General features: G+C 40.0%; 2 protein-coding genes across 19 annotated transcripts in view; one reads left to right on the top strand and one right to left on the bottom strand.

Moving 5' to 3' along the window:
- The window catches only part of LOC116256790 (phototropin-2-like), a 106726-nt gene extending 101438 nt beyond the window's left edge, over positions 1-5288 (top strand). For both annotated transcript variants that reach the window (XM_031633276.2, XM_050078315.1), the window contains 3 exons: positions 2354-2466; positions 3489-3629; positions 4934-5288. In XM_031633276.2, the coding sequence (XP_031489136.1) occupies positions 2354-2466; positions 3489-3629; positions 4934-5044 (365 nt within the window). In that variant the 3' untranslated portion in view covers positions 5045-5288. The remainder of the gene's footprint in view (positions 1-2353; positions 2467-3488; positions 3630-4933) is intronic.
- A 2374-nt stretch (positions 5289-7662) lies between these two features.
- The window catches only part of LOC116255925 (glucosamine 6-phosphate N-acetyltransferase), a 59970-nt gene continuing 51861 nt past the window's right edge, over positions 7663-15771 (bottom strand). For 2 of the 17 annotated variants that reach the window (XM_050078477.1, XM_050078478.1), the window contains exon 3: positions 7663-8283. In XM_050078477.1, coding sequence (XP_049934434.1) covers positions 7773-8252 — 480 coding nt within the window. In that variant the 5' untranslated portion in view covers positions 8253-8283 and the 3' untranslated portion in view covers positions 7663-7772. Of the gene's footprint in view, positions 8542-11182; positions 11800-15771 lie in introns of those variants that run through there. The other 15 variants (XM_050078474.1, XM_031632015.2, XM_050078472.1 and 12 more) reach the window with 15 other exon arrangements.

Genomic DNA, 15771 nt, shown 5'->3' with positions numbered 1-15771 from the left:
TGTCTGACGTAATGAGTGTAGCACGATAAACATAGAAGGCCTACTACAAAAGTGTCTCGATGCTCCTGAATCAATAATCCAAGTAGTACATGTATCATGTGGAGCAGCATCAATGGACATAGCACTGTCTATCATAACTATAGAGGCCGACGGTTGAGTAGATCTGTGTGCTAAGAACTCCTCATACTCTGACTTGTTGATATTCACAGTCACAGTCTCAGGATTGAAAGAAGGTAAAGACCCCTCTACTACTGATGAAGCTGCCTGGATAGATCCAATAGAAGACTGTAATGAATTCTTGTCGTGCTTAGATGCAACACCTTTTCCTAGGGGTATAGCAGAAGGACGACCAAGCTTATTCCAACATCTGTCTTCCAACTTAGGAGCATCTAACTTTACAGTGGAGCCATAAGATAAGAGATTGCCTGTGTTCTTAATTCTTATGCTCATATTGTGTCTCAGTCTTGCCTTCAACGGCCATAGTGCACGAATTGACAATGTGATCTTAATCTGGTTGCACTATGATACAATCAAGAGTATAGCATGCAGCAATCAACTTGAGAAAACTTAGGCAGCAGATATATATATATATATATATATATATATATTTTTTTTTTTTTTTCTTGCACCAAAAGCAGTCCTTAAAAAGAATTTTTGTGAACTTGCTGCTCAGTAAATCAGTCCACCAATCACAGCAATCAATAAATGAACAAGAATATACGAACTTCTTGTTCAAAACAGGCCACCAGGCTTCTACGTATCCACATATGCATATAAAAATAACTTTGTTGTTCAAATCAGTCCACCAATCTCAACAATCAATAAATGAACAGGAATGTATGAACTTATGAACTTGTTGTTCAAAACAGTCCACCAGGCTTCTACGTATCCACATATGCATATAAAAAAACTTTGTTCTTCCAAATCAGTCCACCAGATTATAAAACAAACATTCAATCTAATAAAAAAATATACCCAATGTGCAGCTACTCCACTTGCAGCCACTTTTCCACAGTAATCAAAAATATGATAAGAATATGGTCCACGTGCATTTAATCTTCCACGAGCTCAGATCTGAACTGAATCCACATGCAGCTACGCTTCCCATGAGCCTAGATCTGAATAATAATGGAGTCCATGTGCTGCTATTCATCCATGAAGCTAGATCTGACTTACAACTTTCCACTGCAACTCCCACGCAGTTGCTTATGCTCCACTACATCCACCTTGGGGACCTAATCACAAATACCTCTCACATGTGATTAGGTTCCCCTTGCACGCTGCTTCACTATCTTTCGATCAGCAGAATGAAGAGAGAAAGGAGGAATAGAGGAAGAGAAGAAGTGGGAAGAGATGGGAGAGGAAGAGGAGAAGGGGTCGCCGGAAAATCACGACAGCCGCCGGCGGAGAAGGGTGAGATCGCTGGCTCTGATACCATGTTATAGCCGGCAGCCTTAGAGAGAGAAAACGTAACTTCATTCGCTAACCCTAATCTCCATAATAAAGAGATTAGGGTTGAAGAGAGATTTACAAAGTACATCAACAGAAAATAGAGAAATGTTTAAAGAGACCTCCTAACTATTAAATATTGCAAAGAACCACCTAGAAACATAAACTCTTCTAATTCAACACAGAGAATATCAAGCTGTAGTCCAGACGGTTTCTTCCTGTGCCGCCTGCAAGGGTTGCAATCGCCGTAAACTTGAACGGCCTCTTCAACTGTTCACAACCGTTCTTGGAAATGAATAGATGTTTTTGTCCATCCTCCTCTCTGATCTGAAGGTACAGCTCGTGATCCTCCAAGCTGATCGGGTTTTTTGCAACTCGCGACGCTCAAGACTCTGATGCCATGACTGGTTCTCTGTGAACAGAAACCAGAGGGGCAAACTCTTCCACCCACGAAGCGGCAGCTGGGGAGTCGCTCCCCTCCTTCCCCATCTCCACGTCCTACATCGGCTGGTTCGCCGAGCTTTTACCAGCATCGACAGCCGGCGGTCGAGGTGCCCTGTGCCTCCACCACGAAGAAATCCCCAATCTAGACCCTATCGGACACTCTCTCCACCCCACAAACCCAATCTATGGTTAAAAGTTCCCCCATCCTAGGCAGTTGCAAAGTGAGGCCTCGCCCACAAAATAGGAAATTGTGGTTACCAACATGTATATTTATCATCTCTCTCTTTCTCCCTCCCTCCTTCCATTTGTTATCAAATGCCTTGCAACTCTGAAGTATCACAGTACTAAGATTAACGATGCAAGAAAAGTTTGACTGATATAAACTTTTTGCAAAAGGGTACTAATGACAATTTGATTCATGTTGGCTATTTACTGGACTTGCTATTTTCTGGATGTGCAGGAATCTTGTTATATGAGATGCTTTATGGCAGAACACCTTTCCGAGGGAAAAATCGACAGAAAACATTTGCAAATATTTTGCACAAGGACCTCACATTTCCTAGTAGCGTACCTGTAAGTGAAATTTAACAATTTCCATCAAATGTCATGGCTAGCTTTTGGCTTTGTAATTGTGAAACATGGTGCTATTGTTTTTCTCATTGCTCTCTTATTGCATGCTTACTAGTTTTCTCCATGAAAAGTTGACTTTTACTCTCAACCTTCGGATATTTGTTCCTCTCAGGTATATTAACTTGGATATGCTTTTCAAACTAATAGAGTACATTAGTGTTTTTGGCTTCCTAATTTGCAAATGTCTATAGATCACATTATAGACTTATAGTACTAAATTTTGCATGAAAATCAAATACATGATATCACTAAAGGCTTCCATATGCACCTAATGGAATTTACCTGTGAAATTGAAGGGAGTAGGTCTATGACCAAAGGTGGATTTGTGTTTATTATAGAACAAAATCAAGTGAAACAGATGATACAATTGAACTAGGAGACAGCTTTTTAGAGGTTGGTATGGATATTGTGAAATTTTCCTTGGTAAAGGCTATTGTCTGGTGGTGCCTTTGCTTTGACTCCTTCCAAAACTTGAGATTGTAGGAAAACAAGGATATACATAAATGTGGTTACAAATCCATTCCATTCTAACCATAATGACACATGTCCATTTTTCTTCCATTTTCATGACATACTACTGAGAATATGATGCTTAGGTTTTATACATTGATTACTGTGTTTGCAGAAAAATTGATCTTTCATGAATCTATGATCAACTGAGAACTGATACTCCTAAAGCTCATCTATCTTGTGATCTATGAAATTTAAGTGAAATTTTTTTCATTGCTTTGAATGAAATTAGTGTGTTATTCTGATTCATGAGTTTTAAATATGTGATTACTTGTTTGATAATTGTATTTACTGTTTAGGTGCTTATAGGTTTTCTCGAGTTTACTATTTTTGTTAAGTGTGAATTGTTTTTGTATCATAATTTGGCAACTCGCATCTCTAACCTACCTTGATTGCTAAAGTCTTTGAATAGTTAAGATAAAATGATTTGATTGGTTTCCTTTCTTCCTCTTCAGGTGAGCCTTGAAGCAAGACAACTAATTCATCGGCTATTGCACAGAGATCCTATAAGCCGTCTAGGATCAAATGGTGGTGCTAATGAAATCAAGCAACATCCTTTCTTCCGTGGGATAAATTGGCCCCTTATCCGATGCATGGTATTATATCGATCTTTTTCATGTGAACACCGGGTTGGGGGTGAATTTCGAATTCCTTTTTTTCTTTTCATTTTTGGACACACTTATGGGCATCATTTGGGTGGCCATGTGGTTCCATCCTCCTCCTTTGATGCATTTGATGGTCTAAGGAATCTAGAGGATCAGTGTGAACCCATAAATCCTTGGTTCCTTTTGTTCTTTTCAATGTTTTGATTTTATTGACCAAATTTTAAACTTGCTAACTGGTGTTGTTTTAGTTGTACACGACTTTCTGCATGCATGGCCATTTCTTAATTTGAATCATAGTCACAAATATCTCCAGTATTTTGAAGATATCCTTATACTGTTGCCTCTTTGAAGTCAAACGATTAATATATGCAAAAACACCTACGTTTAAAAAGAAAAATGTTTTGATATTGTACCAAGATGTTTCCAATATTTTCCTAGGCCATTGAAAAAAAAAAAACCCTTTTCTCATGAAATCATTATTTTAAGCATGTGTCTTTTTTCTTTCATGTTTGCAACCCGATTTTGTGCTTCTCTTTATATGTTTGTAAGATAATTACTAAAAGGCCTATTATCTTAGAATAGCTTTTTTTGTGTTTTAATTTTGTAAGTTTCAAAACTTCCAACTTCCAAGACCGTCCTCGTACTTTCTCAAGAAATCCACAATCCACATTAAAGAAACTTCCATAAAATATTTTTCCAAGAAATGATCAAATGACTAGGTTTTCATTATAACCTCAAAGTCAAAGGTCATTATTAGTGAATCAAGGAAAAAAACTGGTGCCAAACATGGAGGCCTTCTCCATCTTCTCGTCTTCTCCCGTCATTGTGTTCCTTTGCCTTCGCATAGCTTGACATGGCCTAAAGACAATGCGTCGGTTCAGTAAATCATTATATACTATAGTTCTTGAATTGATACATCTGCTGAAGCAACAAATATCCTGAAGTACTGTGTAGTGTGGTAGCCCTGTAGGGTTAGGTTTTTAATCCCATAAAATTGTAGGGTTAAGGAGCACATTCACCATTTAGCTCGCTAAGGGAATCAGAAGCTCAACACATGCATATAAGCATGTGCCTCCTCACCGTTACTCCGATAGTTCCTTTTTCAGTTCCATTTTGTTTACAGGTGCAAGCACATTACTTTTCCGTGATGCTTTTGAGATTCAAGTGCCACTTAATTGTGGATGTATCTACTCTTGGAATATATCAGATTTATATTGGGTTATAAATACAAGTGCATTAGATTATCGATCTTTGATGGTTGATAGATCTGTCACTTATTATCTTCTTTTTTGCAGATGCCACCTCAGCTAGATGTGCCAATTCAAATGATAAGGAAAGAATCAGACACTTTTGATTGGCAATGGGAGGATGACAAGATGTTTTTTCAATCCTCAGATATTTTTTGACTGTTCAATTGCCACGTTTTCACCTGAAGCGAATAGGGAATTGAGAAACTCAATCGAGTGGAAGAGCAGTGCAGACTTCACGTTCTTTGGCAGTGTTATGCTATCCAGCAATGTGGTAGATATTGTAGTGGAGTATAGGCAACATCACACCCTTGACATTAGTTCAGGGGTGTAACTATGTTGTATTTGTAACTATGTATTGAGTATACCTTACAATATAATCCGCATCTGGTATTTTGGAGTAGTGAGAGCTTACATCTTTGACACACAAAAAATGACAAATTAGATGAATGCTTTCAACTGAAAATTATGTCAATTCCCTTGAAGTTGAATATTGTTTCCGGATTGGCAACTATTGGTATTTTAGTCCATGATTGCTCTTGAAAACATTAAATTTGAGTGCTTGTGTGTGTGTGTGTGTGTATATAAATATATATATAGAAAATAGAGAGAAAGAGATCAATAGGTGTTAGACACTTAGATGTTAGATAAATATGGAACAATCTCAGTTGAGAGAAAAACAATGAGAAAAAAAGAGAAAAACAAGGATAAAACCAATCTCACTTTTTTCTTTTTGTTTTTCTCTCAACCGTCAATCACAAAAAAATCAAGAACTAAGATTTGTCCCACATTAATTTACCATCTGAATGTTTATCACCTACCAGTATATATATATATATATTGAATCCACCACCTTGGGCCATTGAATTTTTTCAGATCGAATGGCCCAGATCAATCACCTCTTATGTCGCAACCTTTCTCCCCTGCACCTCTCCTTTCCTGAATCGCCCCTCTCCCTCACTCACTCTGTCCCCCACGTTCTCTTTCTCACCTTTACATTGTGCCTTGCAACATTGTTACTCTGCAAATCTGACTTCAGATCAGATATCCAAGGCTATCGAACACAACCTTAGTTCACCCGTATGCTTGCATCATGAGTCTAGACTGACCAAAATAATTAAACCTGTTTAGTTTGTTTTTCTAATACAAGTATAATATGTGATATTAGCATCAATAACATTCCAATCTGTTTGCATGGAACACAAGTACTTGCATCTTCTAAGGTCAATGCTGGTTATGTATAACAACATGTTTGAGAAAAAAATTTAAATTAACAGAATATATGTGGCATATAGAACAAACCTACAAATCAGGACTTGAGAAAAAAACTCAAGAAAAAAAAAAACAGAAAAGAAAACATTTTCCCGCAGGCTGCGGACAGCCTGTGGAAGTCGATGACCATTGTCAATGGCAATGGGTGGGGAGACCCGTTCTATGAAAGCTTTTTCAGAAGATCAGGTTCAGATCTGATTGGAGAAAGACTTTGAGAGAAAAAGAACCAGAAGCAGTGTAGGGTGTCTGATTGAAGTGATCGACTCTAGAATATCTGCACAACGTAAAAAGATTGTTTCATTACATGAGCTTTGACATAGTTTGGAAACAGAAAAATGTGATGCTCGACACAGCAGCGTTGGTGAAGGCACTGATGCTCGAGAGTGGAGATTATGATGTCAATGCAAATGCTAAGATCACCAGTGCAAGCGAGTAGCCAAATGCCCCGTCTTATTCTCTGCCTTCTTCTTTTTATTATTTTATGTTTTCCAATATAGTTTTCACTTGTAATTGTAACCTATCAACACCTCCTCAACCAGATGGAAAAGGGGTGGATACCAATGACCTGATATCAGCAAGATGCACGAGTAGGCGTTCAGCAGACATATTCTTCAGAAAAGTCTACTTATAATGAGCTGAATGTTGACCTTACAATGCATATACTGTTTACCTTGTGTTCACAAAATGCCTGCTGCAACCATCCTAAAGAGGCAAAGCTTTACTGCATATGTTTCAATCTAACATTTGAAACTTGTGAAGGGTTCTAACTCTCTTGCAACTTTCCTTGAGGTATTTCACTCTTGTAAACAGTTTAGGGATCCAGCAGTAACTGTAGCTATATAACAACAATTTTCCTCTTTAATTGGATGCAGATTAAGGGTGGGCATCCGGGTAGCCCGGCCCGGGCTGGGCCCGATAGCCCGGGTCTCGGCCTGGGCCCGGCCCGTTTTAAAATAAAAAATAAAATTTTAATCATAAAATATTTTTTAAATATAAAATATATTTATTAATAATAAATATATATTATTAAAACAAAAAAAATAAAAAAAAATATATTTTTTAAACATAAACGGGCCGAACCAAGCTGGGCCGGGCTGGGCTCAAATACCGATTCAGCCAGCCTAGTTGTTTCATCAATAACCACATCCAAGCTGAGTGTGCGAATTAGAAGAAAAACCACGAGTGTTGTTGAGAGGAGTATGCACAAGTCCCAAATAAATCATCCAGCATAGCACTAACAGCCAAACCATTCGAAAAAAATGATCACTCTACCGGACACCCAACAACAAAAACAAACCAAAAATATAGAGCCAATGTTTTTTTGAATGATCGTTCCAAAAGAATAAAAAACCAAGGAACTTGACAACAACCATTGCAATGATTCGCTACAGAAATTTCACATATCCGCTGTTAGTCCGCAAGAAAGAATCCAGAAAGCATCCAGACAAGTAGAAAGCAAAATCCAAAGAGAATTCAACCTATGGAATTATGCCTACTCATAGAAGTAAGAAAAGAAACTTAAATTTTATTCTTGATCCACACAACAATGATCAAATTCTTAACAAAAATAGACCAAGTTAAAGGGAAAAAGAAGAAGAACAGATTGAGGAGCAGGCTAAGAGGAAGGAGGAAGCGGATTGAAGTACACGGCCATTTGGAGCTCCTTTTGGACAAAACCACAACGCTCGTAGAAGCCCCTGTTATCAGGGCTGCAGTCCAGGATGACCTTGTAGCATCCAACGGACCTGGCGTGATTGGATAGAAACCCAACGACTCGCTGGCCAAGTCGCATCCCACGGGCGGCTGAGTCCACGACGACGTCCTCGATGTGCCCGACCTTGCCGCAGCCTCTCAAAAACTTCCGCTCCACGAAGATGCTGCCGGTGGCAACAAGTCTCCCCTGCTCGGTATCCTCCACAACACAGATGACGTGATTGTCGCCGAGAGCCTCGATCTCCATGAAGCGAGAGCGGAACTCATCGAAGGAGATGGGAGGGCAAATGGTGAGCTGAGAAAGGAGGCTGATGAAGCCCTTTTCGTAGTCAGAGACCTCCAGCCTCCTCACAAGGAACCTCGATTCTGCACCTTCTTCCATTCATCTCATATATATATATATATATATATATTGTCACCTCCTGCTCTAGGAGGTGAGGAGAAAACAGTAACTTTCTTGCAGAATTCACAGTCTAACAGTCAGTAGGATAAAATTTCACATTTAAAACAGATAATATCACTTGGAAATGAAGTATAACGACTACTTTCTACATGATATGCAATGGATACTCAATAAACATGGATCTAATCTCCACCTATTACACTGGGAATTCAGAAGCTTAACTATAACCGATGCTTAGGAACCTGCTCAGAAATACTATTTTGCTGAGCTGAAAAAGAGAAAATACAAAAGAATGAGTCCTGTGAGCATCACACTGTAAGATCCTAACAATTGAAAGCAAATACACGACATCAACAATTAAGAGATAACACTACATAAACAACTTTCAAGCATGTCTCTTAGAATTGTTGAAAGCTTAGAACTTAATTGTCTGTGATTGGATTTTGAACTTTCTCATAGCAATCTCTTACTTAAGTTCGCTCTGTCGCCTCAAGAGAGACTTGCTCTCCACTTGCGGTCCAACACTTGAAGGACTTGCTCCTTCGTGGAATCTTGCAACTAGGGACCATCTTTCCTTTTCTTTTCTTTATTTTCTTTTATAGAGGAATTGATCCTTGCCCCTTGCAGGCTATGCCCCTTGTGGGCTATCATTGGTGACGGCCCTAAGGCAGCCCTTGCGGGCCTGCGGCAACTCACAATAGCAACTTGCTGAAGAATTTTATTAACATTCTAATAAATTGTCTTCTCATTACAACTGTTTGCTTTCATATATTGACTACTAATAATTCTCAAATAGATGCTTTAAAGTTTAAACAACTTCAACTATCTATGACATCTTAATTTAAATCTGTTTAACATATAACTTAACGAATCATGGTTAAGCAAGAGGCCCAACATGCTCCATCTGCTATATTTAAAAATTTCCTAAATAGCCCTTTTAGAAAACTGACGGGCATAACAATTCGTCCCCCCTCTAAGAAATTTCGTCCTCAAAATTTTACCTACCTCTTGAGGAACAAGTAAGGATATCTAGATCTCATGTCATCTTCTTGTTCCCAGGCAGCATCCTATTTTGACATATTGGTCCACTGTACTTTTACAAGTGCATTTCTTCCCGAATTATGAAGTCCTGTTCTAAAATGCCTATTGGCCTCACTGCATGTCAAGTCCTCATTTGGTTGTAGTGGTTGTTCTTTAAGAACATGAAAAGGATCAAAAAACATGTTTTTTTAACATCGATACATGGAAAACATTAGGGACTCTAGATCGTTTAGTAGTCAACTGAAGTAGATATGCTACATTCCCGATTCTTTCTAGGATTTTGTATGGCCCCAATATACCGTGGACTGAGTTTAGCACCCATTCCAAATCTAGCTACTCCTTTCCAAAGCAACACCTTGAGAAAAATTTTGTCTCTTACTTCAAATTGAGGGTCTCTCCATTGATTATCTGCATAACTCTTGGCCCGATCCTGAGCTGCCTTCATATTTTGCCTGATCAACTTGACTTTATCTGTAGTTATCTATACCAGTTCTGAACCTAAAAGTTTTCTCTCACCTACTTCATCCCAACATACTGGTGTCCTGCATTTTCTGTCATGAAGTGCTTCATAAGGTGTCATCCCAATACTTAACTGATAGCTATTGTTATATGCAAATTCCACAAAATGTAGATGCACATCCTATAAGCGATGCACATCCTATAAGCCTTGAAACTCTAAAACACAAGCAGGTAATATATTCTCTAAGTGTTTGAATCGTTTTTTCAGTTTGCCCATTTGTTTGTGGATGGAAGACTGTATTGAACCTCAATCTAGTTCCTATAACCGAATGCAAACTAGGCCAGTATTTGGAAGTGAAGCGAGGATCTTGTTGAAGTATTTTATTAACATTCTAATAAATTGTCTTCTCATTACAATTGTTTGCTATCATATATAACAGCCTTTATTAATAATTCTCAAATAGATGCTTTAAACAACTTCAAATAGCTATGACATCTTAATTAAATCTATTTAACGTTAAGCACGAGACCTAACATGCTCCATCTGCTATATTTACATATTTCATGATACGTACATCAAATAATTAAATAGCTCAAAAACAAACATTATAATTCAGCTGTGCTAACAATCTATTGCAGGTCTAAATATAACAACCCATTCAATTTCGAACTAAATAAATCAGAAATATGTATTTTAGATGTACCATACTAAAATCTGCGCATCAAACAATTAAACAATGTTCAATATGTTCTCACCCAATCCCAATTAAACAAATAAATAACATACTCAGTTATTATCCTCGATTAAAGGTCTTCACCCAATCCCCTTACCACCAACTATAACCCTTAACTATGCTGGCCAATCTTCCCATAACCCATATTCACCTACTATTAACCCAGCACATAAAAGATTACGAATGTATTTAAGAGATTTATGCCAGATGACTTCCAAGATTTAAGTGATTTTAACATTGTAGAGACATTCAGAAATCCCCAGTTACTTGGAGGAGATTCTGCATACAAATCCTTTAGAATCATCACTTCCTTGTGAAGAAAGAAACAACTGCTAAATTACTACAATAAAATGCCAGCATCCATTGTATAAGCAAGACCATCAATACAAATTAACCAAAGCAAGCCTCCTCAAGATGTCAAACTCCCCTCCACGCATATATGAAACAAATGCAGATCCAGGAGTTCGCACACACAAATTCTTCTGCCAAGCAATGCTAATTAAAAAGCATCACTATCCCAATCTAATCCTAAGACACTAAAACATCAACAAAAACGGCAAATGAAATGCACGCCAGAACTTCTTCTGCGTTGCTAAGCATCCACATGAGTACAGAACAACAAGAATCGTATCCGCCAAAAAGAAAAAGTGAGCGGCTCTAGGGCTTCAGGCGAACCTGTGCCATCGATCTCGGTCGGTGGAGAGCGTTCTACTGTCGGATTGCAAGATCCTCAGCAACGGCTACCCACAGAGGAAGAGGGAGACCGAAAAAGAGCAAGAGAGAGATAGAAGCGTTGGGATAATCGGGGAGAGGCTGCTTGTTCATATTCTCGCGCACAACTTGTTTGATGAACAGCAGAGCACAACCTACAAGTCTGAAAACCCTTGGTCGAGTGGGGCATTAACAAGTCTGAAAACCGTTGGTCGAGTGGGGCATTAAACGAAACGAAAAGCAAAAATATTAAACCAGGCGTTAACCCAAACCAAAAGCAAGGGAGAGACGGAAGGAGAACTGGGTCGACGCTACAAGCGACCGTCTGGCTGGAGTAGGAGAAGGCCGGGGGCAAGGGTTGAGAAGGGGAGAGAGAGAGGGAGAGAGAAAGAGAGTCAAGTGAAGGGGACTGGTACCTGCGTAGACCGAATGGGCAGAGAAGAGCAAGGTACAGGAATCTGAATGTGCGAGGGAGACGACGACGACGAAGAGGCTGCGGCTGCGTGAGGAACTGGCGGCAGCAGGAAGGAAGAGGCAGAACCTGGAAGCAGCTCGAGCGTGCCCTAGCGGTCCGATTTGGATCGGATATCCGACCGATCCGAAAAAATCGGATATGGATAAAAATTTAATATTCGATTTAAGAAATATTCGGATTTAATAAATGGCATCGATTGGATTCGGATTCGGGTATTCTTGGAGTTAAACCCAAATGACATGTATCTATATTAGAGGAAGCAGAAAAAAGACTAAACAATGAAAATAGACCCAAAAAGGAAAGAATACGGCAATGCTGATATATCACAATCGGTGCATATCTGGAAGATAAAATGGATAAAATAATAAGTTTGTTAGAAAAACTTATAGAAAATATTAACCAGAAGTTTGAACAAATAAATGAAAAATTGGATAGGGTAAACGAAGAAGAAATTAACATAAACTGATATTGAATTCAGATCAAATTTATTTTTAGACAAATATCCTATATCTAATGCTTGAAAAATGACAAAATCTGGTTCAAAATTCGGATTCGGATATGACTTTGCTTTATTCGAATTCGAATCTGAATCCGAATATATGAATATTCAAAAAAGTAGATATGATTAAAGATATATATGATCCGTTGATATCCCTAGTGAATAGTGGATTTTGAGGGCATAAACGCACCCCGCTCCAAAAAAAATTTCCTTTGGTAAAGGGTGGAAAAGTTGAAATTTCACCAGAAGAAATTTATTGGTGTTTGATGGTTAAGAGTGAAGGAATAAGAGAAAAACAAATAAAATAACTAACTACAACAACCATTACACAGTCATGCGAGTGCACCAAACTAGTGTCCAACAAAAGAGGTCACCCAAAAAGTAACTATATGGTGCAATATGTTTATCATATGATCACACAATATGTTTTACAACATATGTGTATATGTTACTAAACATGCTAAAAACAGCAGAAGCAAGAGGAAGAGGCACATGTCCTCAGCTCTTGCATATACCATACACATTCTCACCTTTTTGCCGTTGTTTGTGGAATTTGAATGATTCTATTTCCTGTCCATATAGCTTTCACTTCATGAATGGACCTAGCAAGTTCACGAGATGTCGAACATAGATGGTTCAGGGATATGGCTTTCAGGGACAAAGACTTAGACGGTTATTCTAAAATACCTATATTTCCTTCACTTATAAATAATGCAAGATAAATAATGCAAGAAACACGTTCTCATTGTAACCACGAATGCAAGAAACATAGAGAAAGTATGAATGCAATAAACACGTTTCGACGCAATTCATTGGCAAATTTAGATTTTAGGCGATTTTAGTATTTTAGATGGCTTCTACATGATGGTGTGTCACAGACGCAATGTCTCCCTTATAAACATTTTACCAAACACTTAAAACACATTGTGTGCATGAACTTGGAATGAAGAAAAGGGAAAACAGGAGCACAAAGAAACGACCAACAGAAACAAGTAGATATCAGCAGAATTTCAAACATGCAAAAATCTAGCTACAAGATCAGGAAAACGGTCCAATTTTACTACCGAGAAGGGGAAACGAGAGAGAGTGAGAGAGAGATAGAGAGTGAAAAAACAGCGTCAAGTTGGTACCTATGGATGTCAACAATAGAATGTCGCCGAGGTCTGAATTTGCACAATGTCCAGAAGGGTTGCCACTCAACGACTTTTCTAGAATGTGGATGTCTGCAAGGGAAGGACACTGACGCCAGAATCTGCACATCGTCAATAAGAAGCAGCGAGTTTTATGTAACATGGCATCTTCTGTAAATAGTCGGGACCCCTCTCTGGAAAATTTCAATAAAAAACGTCCACATTCCCCGGGTAAAGTTTTTGGCGTTTCACCCAGGAGAGGAATTTCACCCGGCTACTTGATAGGACTTATCCCCGGGTCGACCAAAATCCAATCCTGGTGGCTGATCATATCCCAAGATCAACTTGAGACAACCCAAAACAAAACCTAAGGAAAGATTAAGTACAAAATGCTACCCGACCGGATAGGACCCTGACCCAAAATCCATTGGGTAAATGAATACAAGAGGGGTTACTTCATCCCAAGGTTGCACCTACTACAAGATACTAGTGAGTGTGAGGCTAGTACAATCGTGAACAATACATTAAATCACTCACAACTCACTCATCAAATCAAGCAAACCACAATCCTAATTCGAGCAAACCATACCCAATCCCACTAGGTAGGTTGCTGCCCTGGCGACCGTGTCATTGGCTCTCAAAGCCTTAGAGGTGCCGCACAAAGAGCAAAGGCTGAAGTCGGGTTAGAAAGCAAACATGCAAGACAACCAGTCCACATGTCTATAGGGAGGTTAGGGTGTTACCAGTCGAGGCTAGCTTGACCCCAAACAACAATGGACACCGGGAGAAAGCCTACGACGTGAGCCGTGCCCGTTGTAACGCAGCTCCAAAGGAAGGATGAAGACGCGGCCCTCCTGACCAAGGTGGACGCGATGGCTCGGCCCCTCCTGGCCGAGCGGTCATGGCCGACTGTCGACGGGTTACGGCCCTCCTGGCCACAAAGGAATAAAGCAGGTGCTGGACTACTATGGCCCGCCTGGCCGACATGCTGCGACGAGAGGCTGGACTCACTCGCGGCCCTCCTGGCTGATCGGTGACGACGCTGCTGCTGCCGATGATGCTGAAGCTGAGGGTGAGGGATTTGTGTAATGAGGTTAAGGGCTCACTCGGTATAGGGTGGTAGGCTCGGTTCAATGGGCTATGTCGAGATGGGATCAAGGTTGCGACTTGGGATAGAGGTGTGGGTCAGGTTCCACATACGAGGGTAGGTTAGGTAGTTTGGATTAGGGTTTAGGCAAGGAAGCAAGGGGCGGCGGTAGTGGAAATGTTGGATATGGAATGTGCGGGGCGGTGAGTTGGTGCACTAGCATGGAAAGTTGCTAATGATTGGAACATTTCCTTACTTAGCGTAGGTTTAGGGGTCGTGTGTGAAAGGCTTGGCGAGGAATTAGGAAGGTTGGGATAGGTGGCTAGGCGAGATCCTAAAGTTGAGGGAAAGTGGGGGTGCAGGTCGAATGTTTCCTAAATTGGTGGGTGAGGTGGCACTATCGGTTCCTAAATTGGTGGGAATTGGTGCGTGAGACTGGAGCTAAGATAGGGAAGTGGCTGAGCTAGAGCTGCTCGGGTATCTTGTGCCCTAAATTATTGCCACGTTTCATGGCTGAATGGCTGGGATTGAACGCAATTAGGAAAGAGGTCCACTTACCGAATTTGGAGGATGACGGCCAAAAATTACCAAATGTCCACCGGCGGCTAGAGTTAGGAAACCCTAGGCGATCCCTCAACTTAGTCCACTACTACCGATTCTGCCCTTGGATTTGTTGAATAATCTTGAAGATAGCCAAGGGTATTCTGGTCCACACACTGGATCTGACCAAATGTTTGTCGGGAAATGAGCAGCTGTCGCCAGAAGTTTGTGAATTCTGGCCGAACCCTAGAACTCCATCGATATCACTTTTGAAGCCACCGGAACTCACTAATCAATTCTTATCTTTGGGCGATCCTTCTTTGAAGTGCTTCTTGCTTATTTAAAGCCCTTTTTCACAGATTTTGTATTTTTTTTCTTGCTGTTTTCCGGCGAGCTAGAGGGCTAAAACTGAGGCTTCAACTGTGACCTTTTGGAATAGATTTGCTGGTGGAGCGTGGTTGAATATTTGGGAGATAGCACGGGAGACAATGGGTTTTCCTTGTGACTAGTAAGAACGCATTTAAAACTAGTTTCCACCGTGGAAAAGTCGTTCAAACTCGGGGCTTTACACCGAGGAAATGAACGCCAATCTTTGGCCGAACCCAACTCCAAATCGGCCCAATGACGTTACACAATTCTAGCCCAAAACCCAACGTACGAACCTAAATTTGCTTTACGTGAAGTCGATTGCTGCAACCTTCCTAGTCGCCTAGTCAGATTGAAGCCTTCTCAGGGGTTCTCAGGGGCAGATCTAGCCTCTAAACTTTCCTTGGGATTGGGAAAGAATGCACCTTGATTGCCATAAGTGAAAGTGGGGTATTC

This window comes from Nymphaea colorata, chromosome 6 (assembly GCF_008831285.2).
Source record: "Nymphaea colorata isolate Beijing-Zhang1983 chromosome 6, ASM883128v2, whole genome shotgun sequence".
In the NCBI taxonomy this organism is placed as follows: domain Eukaryota; kingdom Viridiplantae; phylum Streptophyta; class Magnoliopsida; order Nymphaeales; family Nymphaeaceae; genus Nymphaea; species Nymphaea colorata.
The sequence above is the reverse complement of the archived record's forward strand: the minus strand, read 5'-3'. Positions and strand labels throughout refer to the sequence as shown.